At 40.4% G+C, this 15,210-nt stretch overlaps 1 protein-coding gene across 8 annotated transcripts in view; it reads right to left on the bottom strand.

Annotated features, from left to right (window-relative positions):
* Window positions 1-15,210, bottom strand: part of LOC122800839 (uncharacterized threonine-rich GPI-anchored glycoprotein PJ4664.02-like) — a 662,067-nt gene that overhangs the window by 103,312 nt on the left and 543,545 nt on the right. For all 8 annotated transcript variants that reach the window (XM_044070146.1, XM_044070147.1, XM_044070150.1 and 5 more), the window contains one exon: window positions 12,200-12,315. In XM_044070146.1, coding sequence (XP_043926081.1) covers window positions 12,200-12,315 — 116 coding nt within the window. The remainder of the gene's footprint in view (window positions 1-12,199; window positions 12,316-15,210) is intronic.

Here is a 15,210-nt window from a genome sequence, read left to right as displayed (position 1 = left end):
CATTGCTGTAAATACTATGAGAAGGTAGAGGACAGAAGGGAACATTGCTGAAAATACTACGAGAAGGTAGGGCATAAAAGGGAACATTGCTGTAAATACTATGAGAAGGAAGGGCACAGATGGGAATATTGCTGTAAATACTATGAGAACGAAGGGCACAGAAGGGAACATTACTATAAATACTACGAGAAGGTGGGACACAGAAGGGAACATTGCTGTAAATACTACAAGAAGGTAGGGCACAGAAGGGAACATTACTGTAAATACTACATGATGGTAGGGCACAGAAGGGAACATTCCGGAAAATACTACAAGAGGGTAGGGCACAAAAGGGAACATTGCTGTAAATACTATGAGAAGGTAGGGCACAGAAGGGAACATTGCTGTAAATACTATGAGAAAGAAGGGCACAGATGGGAATATTGCTGTAAATACTATGAGAAGGAAGGGCACAGATGGGAATATTGCTGTAAATACTACGAGAAGGAAGGGCACAGAACGGAACATTGCTGTAAATACTATGAGAAGGTAGGGCATAGAAGGGAACATTGCTGTAAATACTATGAGAAGGTAGGGGACAGAAGGGAACATTGCTGTAAATACTATGAGAAGGAAGGGCACAGAAGGGAACATTGCTGTAAATACTATGAGAAGGTAGGGCATAGAAGGGAACATTGCTGTAAATACTATGAGAAGAAAGGGCACAGAAGGGAACATTGCTATTAATACTACGAGAAGGTATGGCACAGAAGGGAACATTGCTGTAAATACTATGAGAAGGAAGAGCACAGAAGGGAACATTGCTGTAAATACTATGAGATGGAAGGGCACAGATGGGAATATTGCTGTAAATATACGAGAAGGAAGGGCACAGAAAGGAACATTGCTGTAAATACTATGAGAAGGTAGGGCATAGAAGGGAACATTGCTGTAAATACTATGAGAAGGTAGGGGACAGAAGGGAACATTGCTGTAAATACTATGAGAAGGTAGAGGACAGAAGGGAACATTGCAGAAAATACTACAAGAAGGTAGGGCACAGAAGGGAAGAATGCTGTAAATACTAGGAGAAGGTAGGGCACAGAAGGGAACATTGCTGTAAATACTACGAGAAGGTAGGGCACAGAAAGGAACATTACTATAAATACTACGAGAAGGTAGGACACAGAAGGGAACATTGCTGTAAATTCTATAAGAAGGTAGGGTACAGAAGGGAACATTACAGTAAATACTGCATGAAGGTAGGGCACAGAAGGGAACATTCCAGAAAATACTACGAGAGGGTAGGGCACAAAAGGGAACATTGCTGTAAATACTATGAGAAGGTAGGGCACAGAAGAGAACATTGCTGTAAATACTATGAGAAAGAAGGGCACAGATGGGAATATAGCTGTAAATACTACGAGAAGGAAGGGCACAGAAGGGAACATTGCTGTAAATACTATGAGAAGGTAGGGGACAGAAGGGAACATTGCTGAAATACTATGAGAAGGTAGAGAACAGAAGGGAACATTGCAGAAAATACTACGAGAAGGTAGGGCACAGAAGGGAATAATGCTGTAAATACTACGAGAAGGTAGGGCACAGAAGTAAACATTGCTGTAAATACTACGAGAAGGTAGGGCACAGAAAGGAACATTGTTATAAATACTACGGGAAGGTAGGGCACAGAAGGGAACATTGCTGTAATTACTACGAGAAGGTAGGGCACAGAAGGGAATAATGCTGTAAATACTATGAGAAGATAGGGCACAGAAGGGAACATTGCTGTAAATACTACGAGAAGGTAGGGCACAGAAAGGAACATTGCTTTAAATACTACGAGAAGGTTGGGCACTAAAGGGAACATTGCTGTAAATACTATGAGAAGGAAGGGCACAGATGGGAATATTGATGTAAATACTATGAGAAGGAAGGGCACAGAAGGGAACATTGCTGTAAATATTATGAGAAGGTAGGGCATAGAAGGGAACATTGCTGTAAATACTATGAGAAGGTAGGGGACAGAAGGGAACATTGCTGTAAATACTATAAGAAGGTAGGGGACAGAAGGGAACATTGCAGAAAATACTACGAGATGGTAGGGCACAGAAGGGAATAATGCTGTAAATACTATGAGAAAGTAGGGCACAGAAGGGAACATTGCTGTAAATACTATGAGAAGGTAGGGCACAAAAGGGAACATTGCTGTAAATACTATGAGAAGGTAGGGCACAAAAGGGAACATTGCTGTAAATACTATGGGAAGGTAGGGGACAGAAGCGAACATTGCTGTAAATACAACGAGAAGGTAGGACACAGAAGGGAACATTGCTGTAAATACTAAGAGAAGGCAGGGCACAGAAGGGAACATTGCTGTAAATACTATGGGAAGGTAGGGCACAGAAGGGAATATTGCTATCAATACTAGGATAAGGTAGGGCACAGAAGGGAACATTGCTGTAAATACTATGAGAAAGTTGGGCACAGAAGGGAACATTGCTGTAAATACTACGAGAAGGTAGGGCACAGAAGAGAACATTGCTGCAAGTACTACGAGAAGATAGGGTGCAGAAGGGAACATTGCTTTAAATACTATAAAAAGGTAGGGCACAGAGGGGAACATTGCTGTAAATACTGCAAGAAGGTAGGGCACAAAAGGGAACATTGCGGTAAATACTATGAGAAGGTAGGGCACAGAAGGGAACGTTGCTGTAAATACTATCAGAAGGTAGGGCACAGAAGGGAACATTGCTATTAATACTACGAGAAGGTAGGGCACAGAAGGGAACATTGCTGTAATTACTACAAGACGGTAGGGCACAGAAGGGAACATTGCTGTAAATACTATGGGAAGGTAGGGCACAGAAGGGAATATTACTATTAATACTAGGATAAGGTAGGGCACAGAAGGGAACATTGCTGTAAATACTATGAGAAAGTTGGGCACAGAAGGGAACATTGCTGTAAATACTACGAGAAGGTAGGGCACAAAAGGGAACATTGCTGTAAATACTATGAGAAGGTAGGGCACAGAAGGGAACATTGCTGTAAATACTATGAGAAGGTGGGGCACAGAGGGAACATTGCTGTAAATACTATGAGAAGGTAGGGCACAGAAGGGAACATTGCTGTAAATACTGAGAAGGTGGGGCACAGAAGGAACATTGCTGTAAATACTATGAGAAGGTAGGGCACAGAAGGAACATTGCTGTAAATACTACGAGAAGGTAGGGCACAGAAGGAACATTGCTATAAATACTATGAGAAGGTAGGGCACAGAAGGAACATTGCTGTAAATACTATGAGAAGGTAGGGCACAGAAGGGAATAATGCTGTAAATACTATGAGAAAGTAGGGCACAGAAGGGAACATTGCTGTAAATACAACGAGAAGGTAGGGCACAGAAAGGAACATTGCTATAAATACTATGAGATGGTATGGCACAGAAGGGAACATTGCAGTAAATACTACAAGACGGTAGGGCACAGAAGGGAACATTACTGTAAATACTACGAGAAGGTAGGGCACAGAAGGGAACATTGCTGTAAATACTACAAGACGGTAGGGCACAGAAGGGAACATTACTGTAAATACTGTATGAAGGAAGGGCACAGAAGGGAACATTCCGGTAAATACTACGAGAGGGTAGGGCACAAAAGGGAACATTGCTGTAAATACTATGAGAAGGTAGGGCACAGAAGGGAACATTGCTGTAAATACTATGAGAAGGTAGGGGACAGAAGGGAACATTGCTGTAAATACAACGAGAAGGTAGGACACAGAAGGGAACATTGCTGTAAATACTAAGAGAAGGCAGGGCACAGAAGGGAATATTGCTGTAAATACTACGAGAAGGAAGGGCACAGAAGGGAACATTGCTGTAAATACTTTGAGAAGGTAGAGGACAGAAGGGAACATTGCTGTAAATACTATGAGAAGGTAGGGGACAGAAGGGAGCATTGCAGAAAATACTATGAGAAGGTAGGGCACAGAAGGGAACATTGCTGTAAATACTACGAGAAGGTAGGGCACAGAAAGGAACATTGCTATAAATACTACGAGATGGTAGGGCACAGAAGGGAACATTGCTGTAAATACTATGAGAGTAGGGCACAGAAGGGAAGATTGCTGTAAATACTACAAGAAGGTAGGGCACAGAAGGGAACATTGCTGTAAATACTGAGGAGGAAGGGCACAGAAGGAACATTGCTGTAAATACTATGAGAAGAAAGGGCACAGATGGGAACATTGCTGTAAACACTACGAGAAGGTAGGGCACAGAAGGAACATTGCTGTAAATACTACGAGAAGGTGGGGCACAGAAGGAACATTGCTGTAAATACTGAGAAGAAAGGGCACAGAAGAGAACATTGCTGTAAATACTACGAGAAGAAAGGCACAGAAGGGAACATTGCTATTAATACTACGAGAAGGTAGGGCACAGAAGGGAACATTGCTGTAAATACTATGAGAAGGAAGGGCACAGAAGGGAACATTGCTGTAAATACTATCAGAAGGTAGGGCACAGAAGGGAACATTGATATAAATACTACGAGAAGGTAGGGCACAGAAGGGAAATTGCTATTAATGCTACAAGAAGGTAGGGCACAGAAGGGAACATTGCTATAAATACTACGAGAAGGTAGGGCACAGAAGGGAACATTACTATAAATACTATGAGAAAGTAGGGCAAAGAAGGGAAGATTAATGTAAATACTATGAGAAGGTAGGGAACATAGCGGTAAATACTGAGAATGAAGGGCACAGAAGGGATCATTGCTGTGAATACTATGAGAAGGAAGGGCAAAAATGGGAACATTGCTGTAAATACTACGAGAAGGTAGGGCACATTAGGGAACATTGCTGTAAATACAATGAGAAGGTAGGGCACAGAAGGTAACATTGCTATTAATGCTACGAGAAGGTAGGGCACAGAAGAGAACATTGCTGTAAATACTACAAGAAGAAAGGGCACAGAAGAGAACATTGCTGTAAATACTACGAGAAGAAAGGGCACAGAAGGGAACATTGCTATTAATACTACAAGAAGGTAGGGCACAGAAGGGAACATTGCTGTAAATACTACAAGAAGCAAGGGCACAGAAGGGAACATTGCTGTAAATACTATGAGAAGGAAGGGCACATATAGGATTAATGCTGTAAATACTACGAGAAGGAAGGGCACAGAAGGGAACATTGCTGTAAATACTATGAGAAGGTAGGGAATAGAAGGGAACATTGCTGTAAATGCTATGACAAGGTAGGGTACAGAAGGGAACATTGCTGTAAATACTATGAGAAGGTAGAGGACAGAAGGGAACATTGCAGAAAAAACTACGAGAAGGTAGGGCATAGAAGGGAACATTTCTGTAAATACTATGAGAAGGAAGGGCACAGATGGGAATATTGCTGTAAATACTACGAGAAGGAAGGGCACAGAAGGGAACATTGCTGTAAATACTTTGAGAAGGTAGAGGACAGAAGGGAACATTGCTGTAAATACTATGAGAAGGTAGGGGACAGAAGGGAGCATTGCAGAAAATACTATGAGAAGGTAGGGCACAGAAGGGAACATTGCTGTAAATACTACGAGAAGGTAGGGCACAGAAAGGAACATTGCTATAAATACTACGAGATGGTAGGGCACAGAAGGGAACATTGCTGTAAATACTATGAGAAAGTAGGGCAAAGAAGGGAAGATTAATGTAAATACTACAAGAAGGTAGGGCACAGAAGGGAACATAGTGGTAAATACTGAGGAGGAAGGGCACAGAAGGGAACATTGCTGTGAATACTATGAGAAGAAAGGGCACAGATGGGAACATTGCTGTAAACACTACGAGAAGGTAGGGCACATAAAGGAACATTGCTGTAAATACTACGAGAAGGTAGGGCACAGAAGGGAACATTGCTGTAAATACTACGAGAAGAAAGGGCACAGATGGGAACATTGCTGTAAACACTAAGAGAAGGTAGGGCACAGAAAGGAACATTGCTGTAAATACTATGAGAAGGTAGGGCACAGAAGGGAACATTGCTATTAATACTACGAGAAGGTAGGGCACAGAAGGGAACATTGCTGTAAATATGACGAGAAGAAAGGGCACAGAAGAGAACATTGCTGTAAATACTACGAGAAGAAAGGCACAGAAGGGAACATTGCTATTAATACTACGAGAAGGTAGGGCACAGAAGGGAACATTGCTGTAAATACTATGAGAAGGAAGGGCACAGAAGGGAACATTGCTGTAAATACTATGAGAAGGTAGGGAATAGAAGGGGACATTGCTGTAAATACTAAGAGAAGATAGGGGACAGAAGGGAACATTGATGTAAATACTATGAGAAGGTAGGGCATAGAAGGGAACATTGCTATTAATACTACGAGAAGGTAGGGCACAGAAGGGAACATTGCTGTAAATACTACGAGAAGGAAGGGCACAGAAGGGAACATTGCTGTAAATACTATGAGAAGGTAGGGAATAGAAGGGAACATTGCTGTAAATACTAAGAGAAGATAGGGGACAGAAGGGAACATTGATGTAAATACTATGAGAAGGTAGGGCATAGAAGGGAACATTGCTATAAATACCACGAGAAGGTAGGGCACAGAAGGGAACATTAGTGTAAATACTGCATGAAGGTAGGGCACAGAAGGGAGCATTCCGGTAAATACTCTGAGAAGGTAGGGCACAGAAGGGAACATTGCTGTAAATACTATGAGAAGGAAGGGCACAGATGGGAATATTGCTGTAAATACTATGAGAAGGAAGGGAACAAAAGGGAACATTTCTGTAAATACTATGAGAAGGTAGGGCATAGAAGGGAACATTGCTGTAAATACTATGAGAAGGTAGGGGACAGTAGGGAACATTGCTGTAAATACTATGAGAAGGTAGTGGACAGAAGGGAACATTGCAGAAAATACTACGAGAAGGTAGGGCACAGAAGGGAATAATGCCGTTAATACTACGAGAAGCTATGGCACAGAAGGGAACATTGCTGTAAATACTACAAGAAGGTAGGGCACAGAAAGGAACATTGCTATAAATACTACGAGAAGGTAGGGCACATAAGGGAACATTGCTGTAAATACTACGAGAAGGTAGGGCACAGAAGGGAATAATACTGTAAATACTACGAGAAGGTAGGGGGCAGAAGGGAACATTGCAGAAAATACTACAAGAAGGTAGGGCATAGAAGGGAACATTGCTGTAAATACTATGAGAAGGAAGGGCACAGATGGGAATATTGATGTAAATACTATGAGAAGGAAGGGCAGAGAAGGGAACATTGCTGTAAATACTATGAGAAGGTACGGCATAGAAGAGAACATTGCTGTAAATACTATGAGAAGGTAGTGGACAGAAGGGAACATTGCTGTAAATACTATGAGAAGGTAGGGGACAGAAGGGAACATTGTAGAAAATACTACGAGAAGGTAGGGCACAGAAGGGAATAATGCTGTAAATACTATGAGAAGGTAGGGCACAGAAGGGAACATTGCTGTAAATACTACGAGAAGGTAGGGCACAGAAGGAACATTGCTGTAAATACTACAAGAAGGTAGGGCACAGAAGGGAACATTACCATAAATACTGCATGAAGGTAGGGCACAGAAGGGAACATTCTGATAAATACTACGAGAGGGTAGGGCACAAAAGGGAACATTGCTGTAAATACTATGAGAATGTAGGGCACAGAACGGAACATTGCTGTAAATACTATGGGAAGGTAGGGGACAGAAGGGAACATTGCTGTAAATACAACGAGAAGGTAGGACACAGAAGGGAACATTGCTGTAAATACTACGGGAAGATAGGGCACAGAAGGGAATATTGCTATTAATACTAGGATAAGGTAGGGCACAGAAGGGAACATTGCTGTAAATACTATGAGAAGGTAAGGCACAGAAGGGAACATTGCTGTAAATACTATGAGAAGGTAGGGCACAGAAGGGAACATTGCTGTAAATACTATGAGAAGCTAGGGCACAGAAGAGAACATTGCTGCAAGTACTATGAGAAGATAGGGCGCAGAAGGGAACATTGCTGTAAATACTATGAAAAGGTAGGGCACAGAAAGGAACATTGCTGTAAATACTGCAAGGATGTAGGGCACAGAAGGGAACATTGTGGTAAATACTATGAGAAGTTAGGGCACAGAAGGGAACATTGCTGTAAATACCATGAGAAGTTAGGTCACAGAAGGGAACATTGCTGTAAATACTATCAGAAGGTAGGGCACAAAAGGGAACATTGCTAAAAATGCTACAAGAAGGTAGGTCACAGAAGGGAACATTGTTGTAAATACTACGAGAAGGTGGGGCACAGAAGGGAACATAGTGGTAAATACTGAGAAGGAAGGGCACTGAAGGGAACATTGCTGTGAATACTATGAGAAGGAAGGGCACAGAGGGGAAAATTGCTGTAAATACTACGAGAAGGTAGGGCACAGAAGGGAACATTGCTGTAAATACTACGAGAAGGTAGGGCACAGAAGGGAACATTGCTATTAATACTACGAGAAGATAGGGCACAGAAGGGAACATTGCAGTAAATACTACAAGAAGGTAGGGAACAGAAGGAAACATTGCTGTAAATACTCTGAGAAGGTAGGGTACAGAAGGGAACCTTGCTATTAATATTACAAAAAGGTATTGCACAGAAGGGAATATTGCTGTAAATACTACAAGAAGGTAGGGAACAGAAGGGAACATTGCTGTAAATACTATGAGAAGGTAGGGCACAGAAGGGAACATAGTGGTAAATACTATGAGAAGGAAGGGCACAGAAGGGAACATTGCTGTAAATACTACGAGAAGGTAAGGCACAGAAGGGAACATTGCAGTAAATACTACGAGAAGGTAGGGCACAGAAGGGAACAATGCTGTAAATACTACGAGAAGGTAGGGCACAGAAGGTAACATTGCTGTAAATACTACGAGAAGGTAGAGCACAGAAAGGAACATTGCTATAAATACTACAAGAAGGTTGGGCACAGAGGGGAACATTGCTGTAAATACTACAAGAAGGTTGTGCACAGAAGGGAACATTGCAGTAAATACTACAAGAAGGTAGGGAACAGAAGGGAACATTGCTGTAAATACTATGAGAAGGTAAGGCACAGAAGGGAACAGAGCGGTAAATACTATGAGAAGGAAGGGCACAGAAGTGATCATTGCTGTAAATACTACGAGAAGGTAGGGCACAGAATGGAACATTGCTGTAAATACTACGAGAAGGTAGGGCACACAAGGGAACAATGCTGTAAATACTACGAGAAGGTAGGGCACAGAAGGGAACATTGCTGTAAATACTATGAGAAAGTAGGGCAAAGAAGGGAAGATTAATGTAAATACTACAAGAAGGTAGGGCACAGAAGGGAACATAGTGGTAAATACTGAGGAGGAAGGGCACAGAAGGGAACATTGCTGTGAATACTATGAGAAGAAAGGGCACAGATGGGAACATTGCTGTAAACACTACGAGAAGGTAGGGCACAGAAAGGAACATTGCTGTAAATACTACGAGAAGGTAGGGCACAGAAGGGAACATTGCTGTAAATACTACGAGAAGAAAGGGCACAGATGGGAACATTGCTGTAAACACTACGAGAAGGTAGGGCACAGAAAGGAACATTGCTGTAAATACTACGAGAAGGTAGGGCACAGAAGGGAACATTGCTATTAATACTACGAGAAGGTAGGGCACAGAAGGGAACATTGCTGTAAATATGACGAGAAGAAAGGGCACAGAAGAGAACATTGCTGTAAATACTACGAGAAGAAAGGCACAGAAGGGAACATTGCTATTAATACTACGAGAAGGTAGGGCACAGAAGGGAACATTGCTGTAAATACTATGAGAAGGAAGGGCACAGAAGGGAACATTGCTGTAAATACTATGAGAAGGTAGGGAATAGAAGGGGACATTGCTGTAAATACTAAGAGAAGGTAGGGGACAGAAGGGAACATTGATGTAAATACTATGAGAAGGTAGGGCATAGAAGGGAACATTGCTATTAATACTACGAGAAGGTAGGGCACAGAAGGGAACATTGCTGTAAATACTACGAGAAGGAAGGGCACAGAAGGGAACATTGCTGTAAATACTATGAGAAGATAGGGAATAGAAGGGAACATTGCTGTAAATACTAAGAGAAGGTAGGGGACAGAAGGGAACATTGATGTAAATACTATGAGAAGGTAGGGCATAGAAGGGAACATTGCTATAAATACCACGAGAAGGTAGGGCACAGAAGGGAACATTAGTGTAAATACTGCATGAAGGTAGGGCACAGAAGGGAGCATTCCGGTAAATACTCTGAGAAGGTAGGGCACAGAAGGGAACATTGCTGTAAATACTATGAGAAGGAAGGGCACAGATGGGAATATTGCTGTAAATACTATGAGAAGGAAGGGAACAAAAGGGAACATTGCTGTAAATACTATGAGAAGGTAGGGCATAGAAGGGAACATTGCTGTAAATACTATGAGAAGGTAGGGGACAGTAGGGAACATTGCTGTAAATACTATGAGAAGGTAGTGGACAGAAGGGAACATTGCAGAAAATATTACGAGAAGGTAGGGCACAGAAGGGAATAATGCCGTTAATACTACGAGAAGCTATGGCACAGAAGGGAACATTGCTGTAAATACTACAAGAAGGTAGGGCACAGAAAGGAACATTGCTATAAATACTACGAGAAGGTAGGGCACATAAGGGAACATTGCTGTAAATACTACGAGAAGGTAGGGCACAGAAGGGAATAATACTGTAAATACTACGAGAAGGTAGGGAGCAGAAGGGAACATTGCAGAAAATACTACGAGAAGGTAGGGCATAGAAGGGAACATTGCTGTAAATACTATGAGAAGGAAGGGCACAGATGGGAATATTGATGTAAATACTACGAGAAGGAAGGGCAGAGAAGGGAACATTGCTGTAAATACTATGAGAAGGTACGGCATAGAAGAGAACATTGCTGTAAATACTATGAGAAGGTAGTGGACAGAAGGGAACATTGCTGTAAATACTATGAGAAGGTAGGGGACAGAAGGGAACATTGCAGAAAATACTACGAGAAGGTAGGGCACAGAAGGGAATAATGCTGTAAATACTATGAGAAGGTAGGGCACAGAAGGGAACATTGCTGTAAATACTACGAGAAGGTAGGGCACAGAAGGGAACATTGCTGTAAATACTACAAGAAGGTAGGGCACAGAAGGGAACATTACCATAAATACTGCATGAAGGTAGGGCACAGAAGGGAACATTCCGATAAATACTACGAGAGGGTAGGGCACAAAAGGGAACATTGCTGTAAATACTATGAGAATGTAGGGCACAGAACGGAACATTGCTGTAAATACTATGGGAAGGTAGGGGACAGAAGGGAACATTGCTGTAAATACAACGAGAAGGTAGGACACAGAAGGGAACATTGCTGTAAATACTACGGGAAGATAGGGCACAGAAGGGAACATTGCTGTAAATACTATGAGAAGGTAGGGCACAGAAGGGAAGAAGCATTGATTGCTATCAGAGAAGAGTGTCATAGTCACCACAATTCTAAAGGCCAGGTATATGTAAGGGTAGCTGGAGGCTATGATCAGTATCAGGAGACTGGACAGGAAAGACTTTTTTGATCATTCATAGATGGCTGCATGAGTGGAGGAAGGAGGGCTACAGTGTCTCTGCACAGTGTTAAATGAAGTGATAGTAGTACAATGTCTGCAGTCACTGGGCCACTGTAGGGAGCTAGATGTAGTTGCTGCATGCAGCTACTCAAGGGTTTGGGGTTAAGGTGTGGGGATTCTGTGCATTGGCAAGCTGATTTGGGGCAATGTTGTCTTACCTGAATCATGGCACATGCACTGTATGCCAGTTTTTCACATAATACTCTGCCATAGCCTTGTTCAATATCAGTTGCAAATCTGTAGCCATAGTGCACAATTAGAGTAATTATGGAGTCATGTTGCAAAGTACATCACTAGAAGTGGCATGTGATTTCAGTGATGGGCTTCTACAATCACAATCCTTCATGGTTTCTTGTACACTGTATATTGCATTTATGTTGCAGATATGTACAAGCCATATGATACTCATGAAATCCCATCTCTGCAATTATAAGTCCTTGCGTATTCTCTGTTAAATGTACAGTATTTATGACAAAACTACAACAGTATATATATGATTAGCATTGACTATATTACCTCAGAATCTGTGGCAGTCACAAGATTACCATAATCCACACTGTTTGGATCACTGACAATGCCAGCATAATTTTGAAGTATTCTGAGTTTCATCTGGACAGATCTAAATGGCGTATCTGTAAACAAAGTTTAGATAAAAATAATGAATTAATAATAAATCAGTAGTACAGTATCACTACAATATCATTCTTAGTATATATGAAAATGTATAGATTGCTAATTATAACTGAAACAGTGGCATGCTAGGTAATCTGTCTCCACAAATGTTTTGACATCTGCATTCAGTGGCAGAGCAGCATAACAACAAAAGACTAAAACTAAAGTTATGTTTTGTATATTTGGCAGAACCATTATGCATTTTCTAATCATAAATCTGAAAACTGGTTCCCTGGATAAGTACCTAATTAGGTACAGTACCGCAATGTCATTCTTTTTTTTGTTTGTTTGTTTTTTAGACATTCTTTGCTGTCCAACATTGTGATCATACTATATAAATTCCTAAAGCTGGACCAATGAATGAGAATGGACTGAATATGTTTGCCTGTAGGACTGTAACAACAATACAATTATTTTTAGTGAATTACATTTACCCATTAAGTACCTATCAAACTAGTACAATGCCAAATAATAAAATGACACTTCAAAGAGCACAGACATGGCATAATTTCAGTCCACACATTATGTGACCGCTTCCATTTTAAATAAATAGTCTTCCTTGCATCTCAAACAAATCCCGGAGTAAGCTATAGTCAGATGTAAGAATTACTTTATGGTTGGAGTCAATTATCAGTGAAGATGAATCTCAGGGTTATTATGTCATCTAAAATGCTTTTACATTTATGTTTATAAGATGTCAAAAATTAGGGTATTTTAGGACATTAGGATATTTCTATATATGTATATCTCTCTCTTTCTCTCTCTCTCTATATATATATATGATATATATATGTGTGTGTGTGTGTGTGTGTGTGTGTGTGTGTGTGTGTGTGTGTTGCTGTGAGACTACAAAGAGTAGATGATTATTACTTGAAATTGCAAAATATAAATCAAAAGATTATAAACACAAAATGTATTCAAGTAATCACCTAGAATATGAAAAAGTATGATAGAAAATAAGGGCATCCCAAGCATGTCACTGTTTGTGCAATTAGGAATCTGCTAGGACATAGGTTCATATAGATTAGTATTAACTAAATAAACACTTCCTAACCAACCTCTGGCTTTTCTCTTGCAATAACCCTAGCTGACCTTCTTGACTCCCTCCCTTCTTTACCCCCCTCTCCTCCTCTTTCTTACCTTTATCATTATACTCTTTCCATTTCTGTGGTGTCTCTGCCCCCCCCTCCTAAAAATAGATTCCACCCTTTTCTCAACTTATAAATATTGTAATTAATTTTTTAACCTTGTTAGTTACTGATCAAGCTTATCTTCTAAGTCTCAGTCTGTTCTCTATTGCCTAATTATACTGTATTTGAGGTTTAAAGTTCTTGTTTTTTGTTTTGTACTATTGTATATTGTTGTATTATTTTGTTATGTAGTAGTTAGTGGAGCTTTTCTCCTCGGGCCTCCACTGAAAATGGACATGTATCCAGCTGGACTAGCCCGGTTAACAAATGTAAAATAAATAAATAAATAAATAAATTAGGCTAACTGCCATTTGGGCTATTTTAAGCCTAGCCAATTAACACATGTGAGAATCAAATCCTGCACTTTGTGTCTGTAAGGCAAATACCTTAACCATTATGCCAACCTCATTTAAAAAATGTCCCTGTAACTGGAGTTAACAACTTATAAGGGCGTCTTCAAACATTCTACAGTGTATTCATTGACCAAGTTACAAAGTTTATTTACAAGCTCTTTAGCATATATGCAGATAGACACCTACAGGGGCATGCTCAAGCGTGTTATTATATGTGATGCCTCACATATGCAAGGAAACACTAGTTCATATTGAACACTTACACATCGGTTTTCTAATAAATTTGAAAACTTTCACACAAATGCTTTGGATAGGAGAATATAAATAAATTCACAAACATTTGGAAAACAATCTGTAAAGTAATAGAACATTACTGAATAATCTTTTAAAAAATATTTAACAAGACAGAGCATTTCCATGGAAATGTGTCATTATTAACCACAGCTTCCATGAAATGTGCAATTATTTAATTTAAATAAATGAAAGAGCATAAAAATAACAATGTCTCCATGTAACATGTATACTAATGTAGTAAGAAATAAAGACAGATATAAAAAGTGTCCCACACTATTACAATAGTAGACATAATCCTAGCTATTACTCACAGGAATCTTGTCAATAAATAAGTTTATGAACTATTAAATTACTTGAATATTTAGTACTGCTTTGCTTTAATAAGCAAGTCTTTTCTATGACTTAAGTTCTTGTATTCAGTGAAATTTATTTATAATTTTGGATATTTTGTAATTTTCTCAGTTACACATTCACATGGATCAAGTGGTGAATTTGTTTCATTCAAATAGAGTAAAATGTGTCCGATACAAGTAACAATAAGGAAAGTAGTTATGCAAATACTAGTGCCTGGACTACATGAAAAGGGACATGGAAGAGCTCTCTGATCATGTAGCCCAGGTAGCATCCTGCCCTCACCAAGAATGATACCATGGTATAAAGAAAAAATACCAATTTCAACAATTGGCTAAGCTTCTGGTGGCATTCAAAGGGGATCCAGTGTCTGGAAGCCTGGGATTACATGCTCGACATGCCACGCTGCTTTGCTAGAGATGGCTTGCACCTGTCACCCTTAGACCTTTGAATACTGGGCAAGGCTCTTGCCACCCCCATAGTGCCTTTTTTAGGCAAGGCTCAAAAGACAAACCCACCACCATAAATAGCACAAGTAACAAAAAAAATGAGGATAATGCTACTCAATGCCAGAAGTCTAAACCTCAAAATGCATGCACTCAAGGCACTCCTCAGTATGGAGAAAATTGATATATGTGCAGTAACAGAAACCTGGTTTAAGGCTCCA

This window comes from Protopterus annectens, chromosome 4.part1 (genome assembly GCF_019279795.1).
Source record: "Protopterus annectens isolate FY-2018-M chromosome 4.part1, PAN1.0, whole genome shotgun sequence".
NCBI classification, from domain to species: Eukaryota; Metazoa; Chordata; order Ceratodontiformes; family Protopteridae; genus Protopterus; species Protopterus annectens.
Note: the sequence above shows the minus strand (reverse complement) of the source record. Positions and strands in the feature narration are given on the sequence as shown.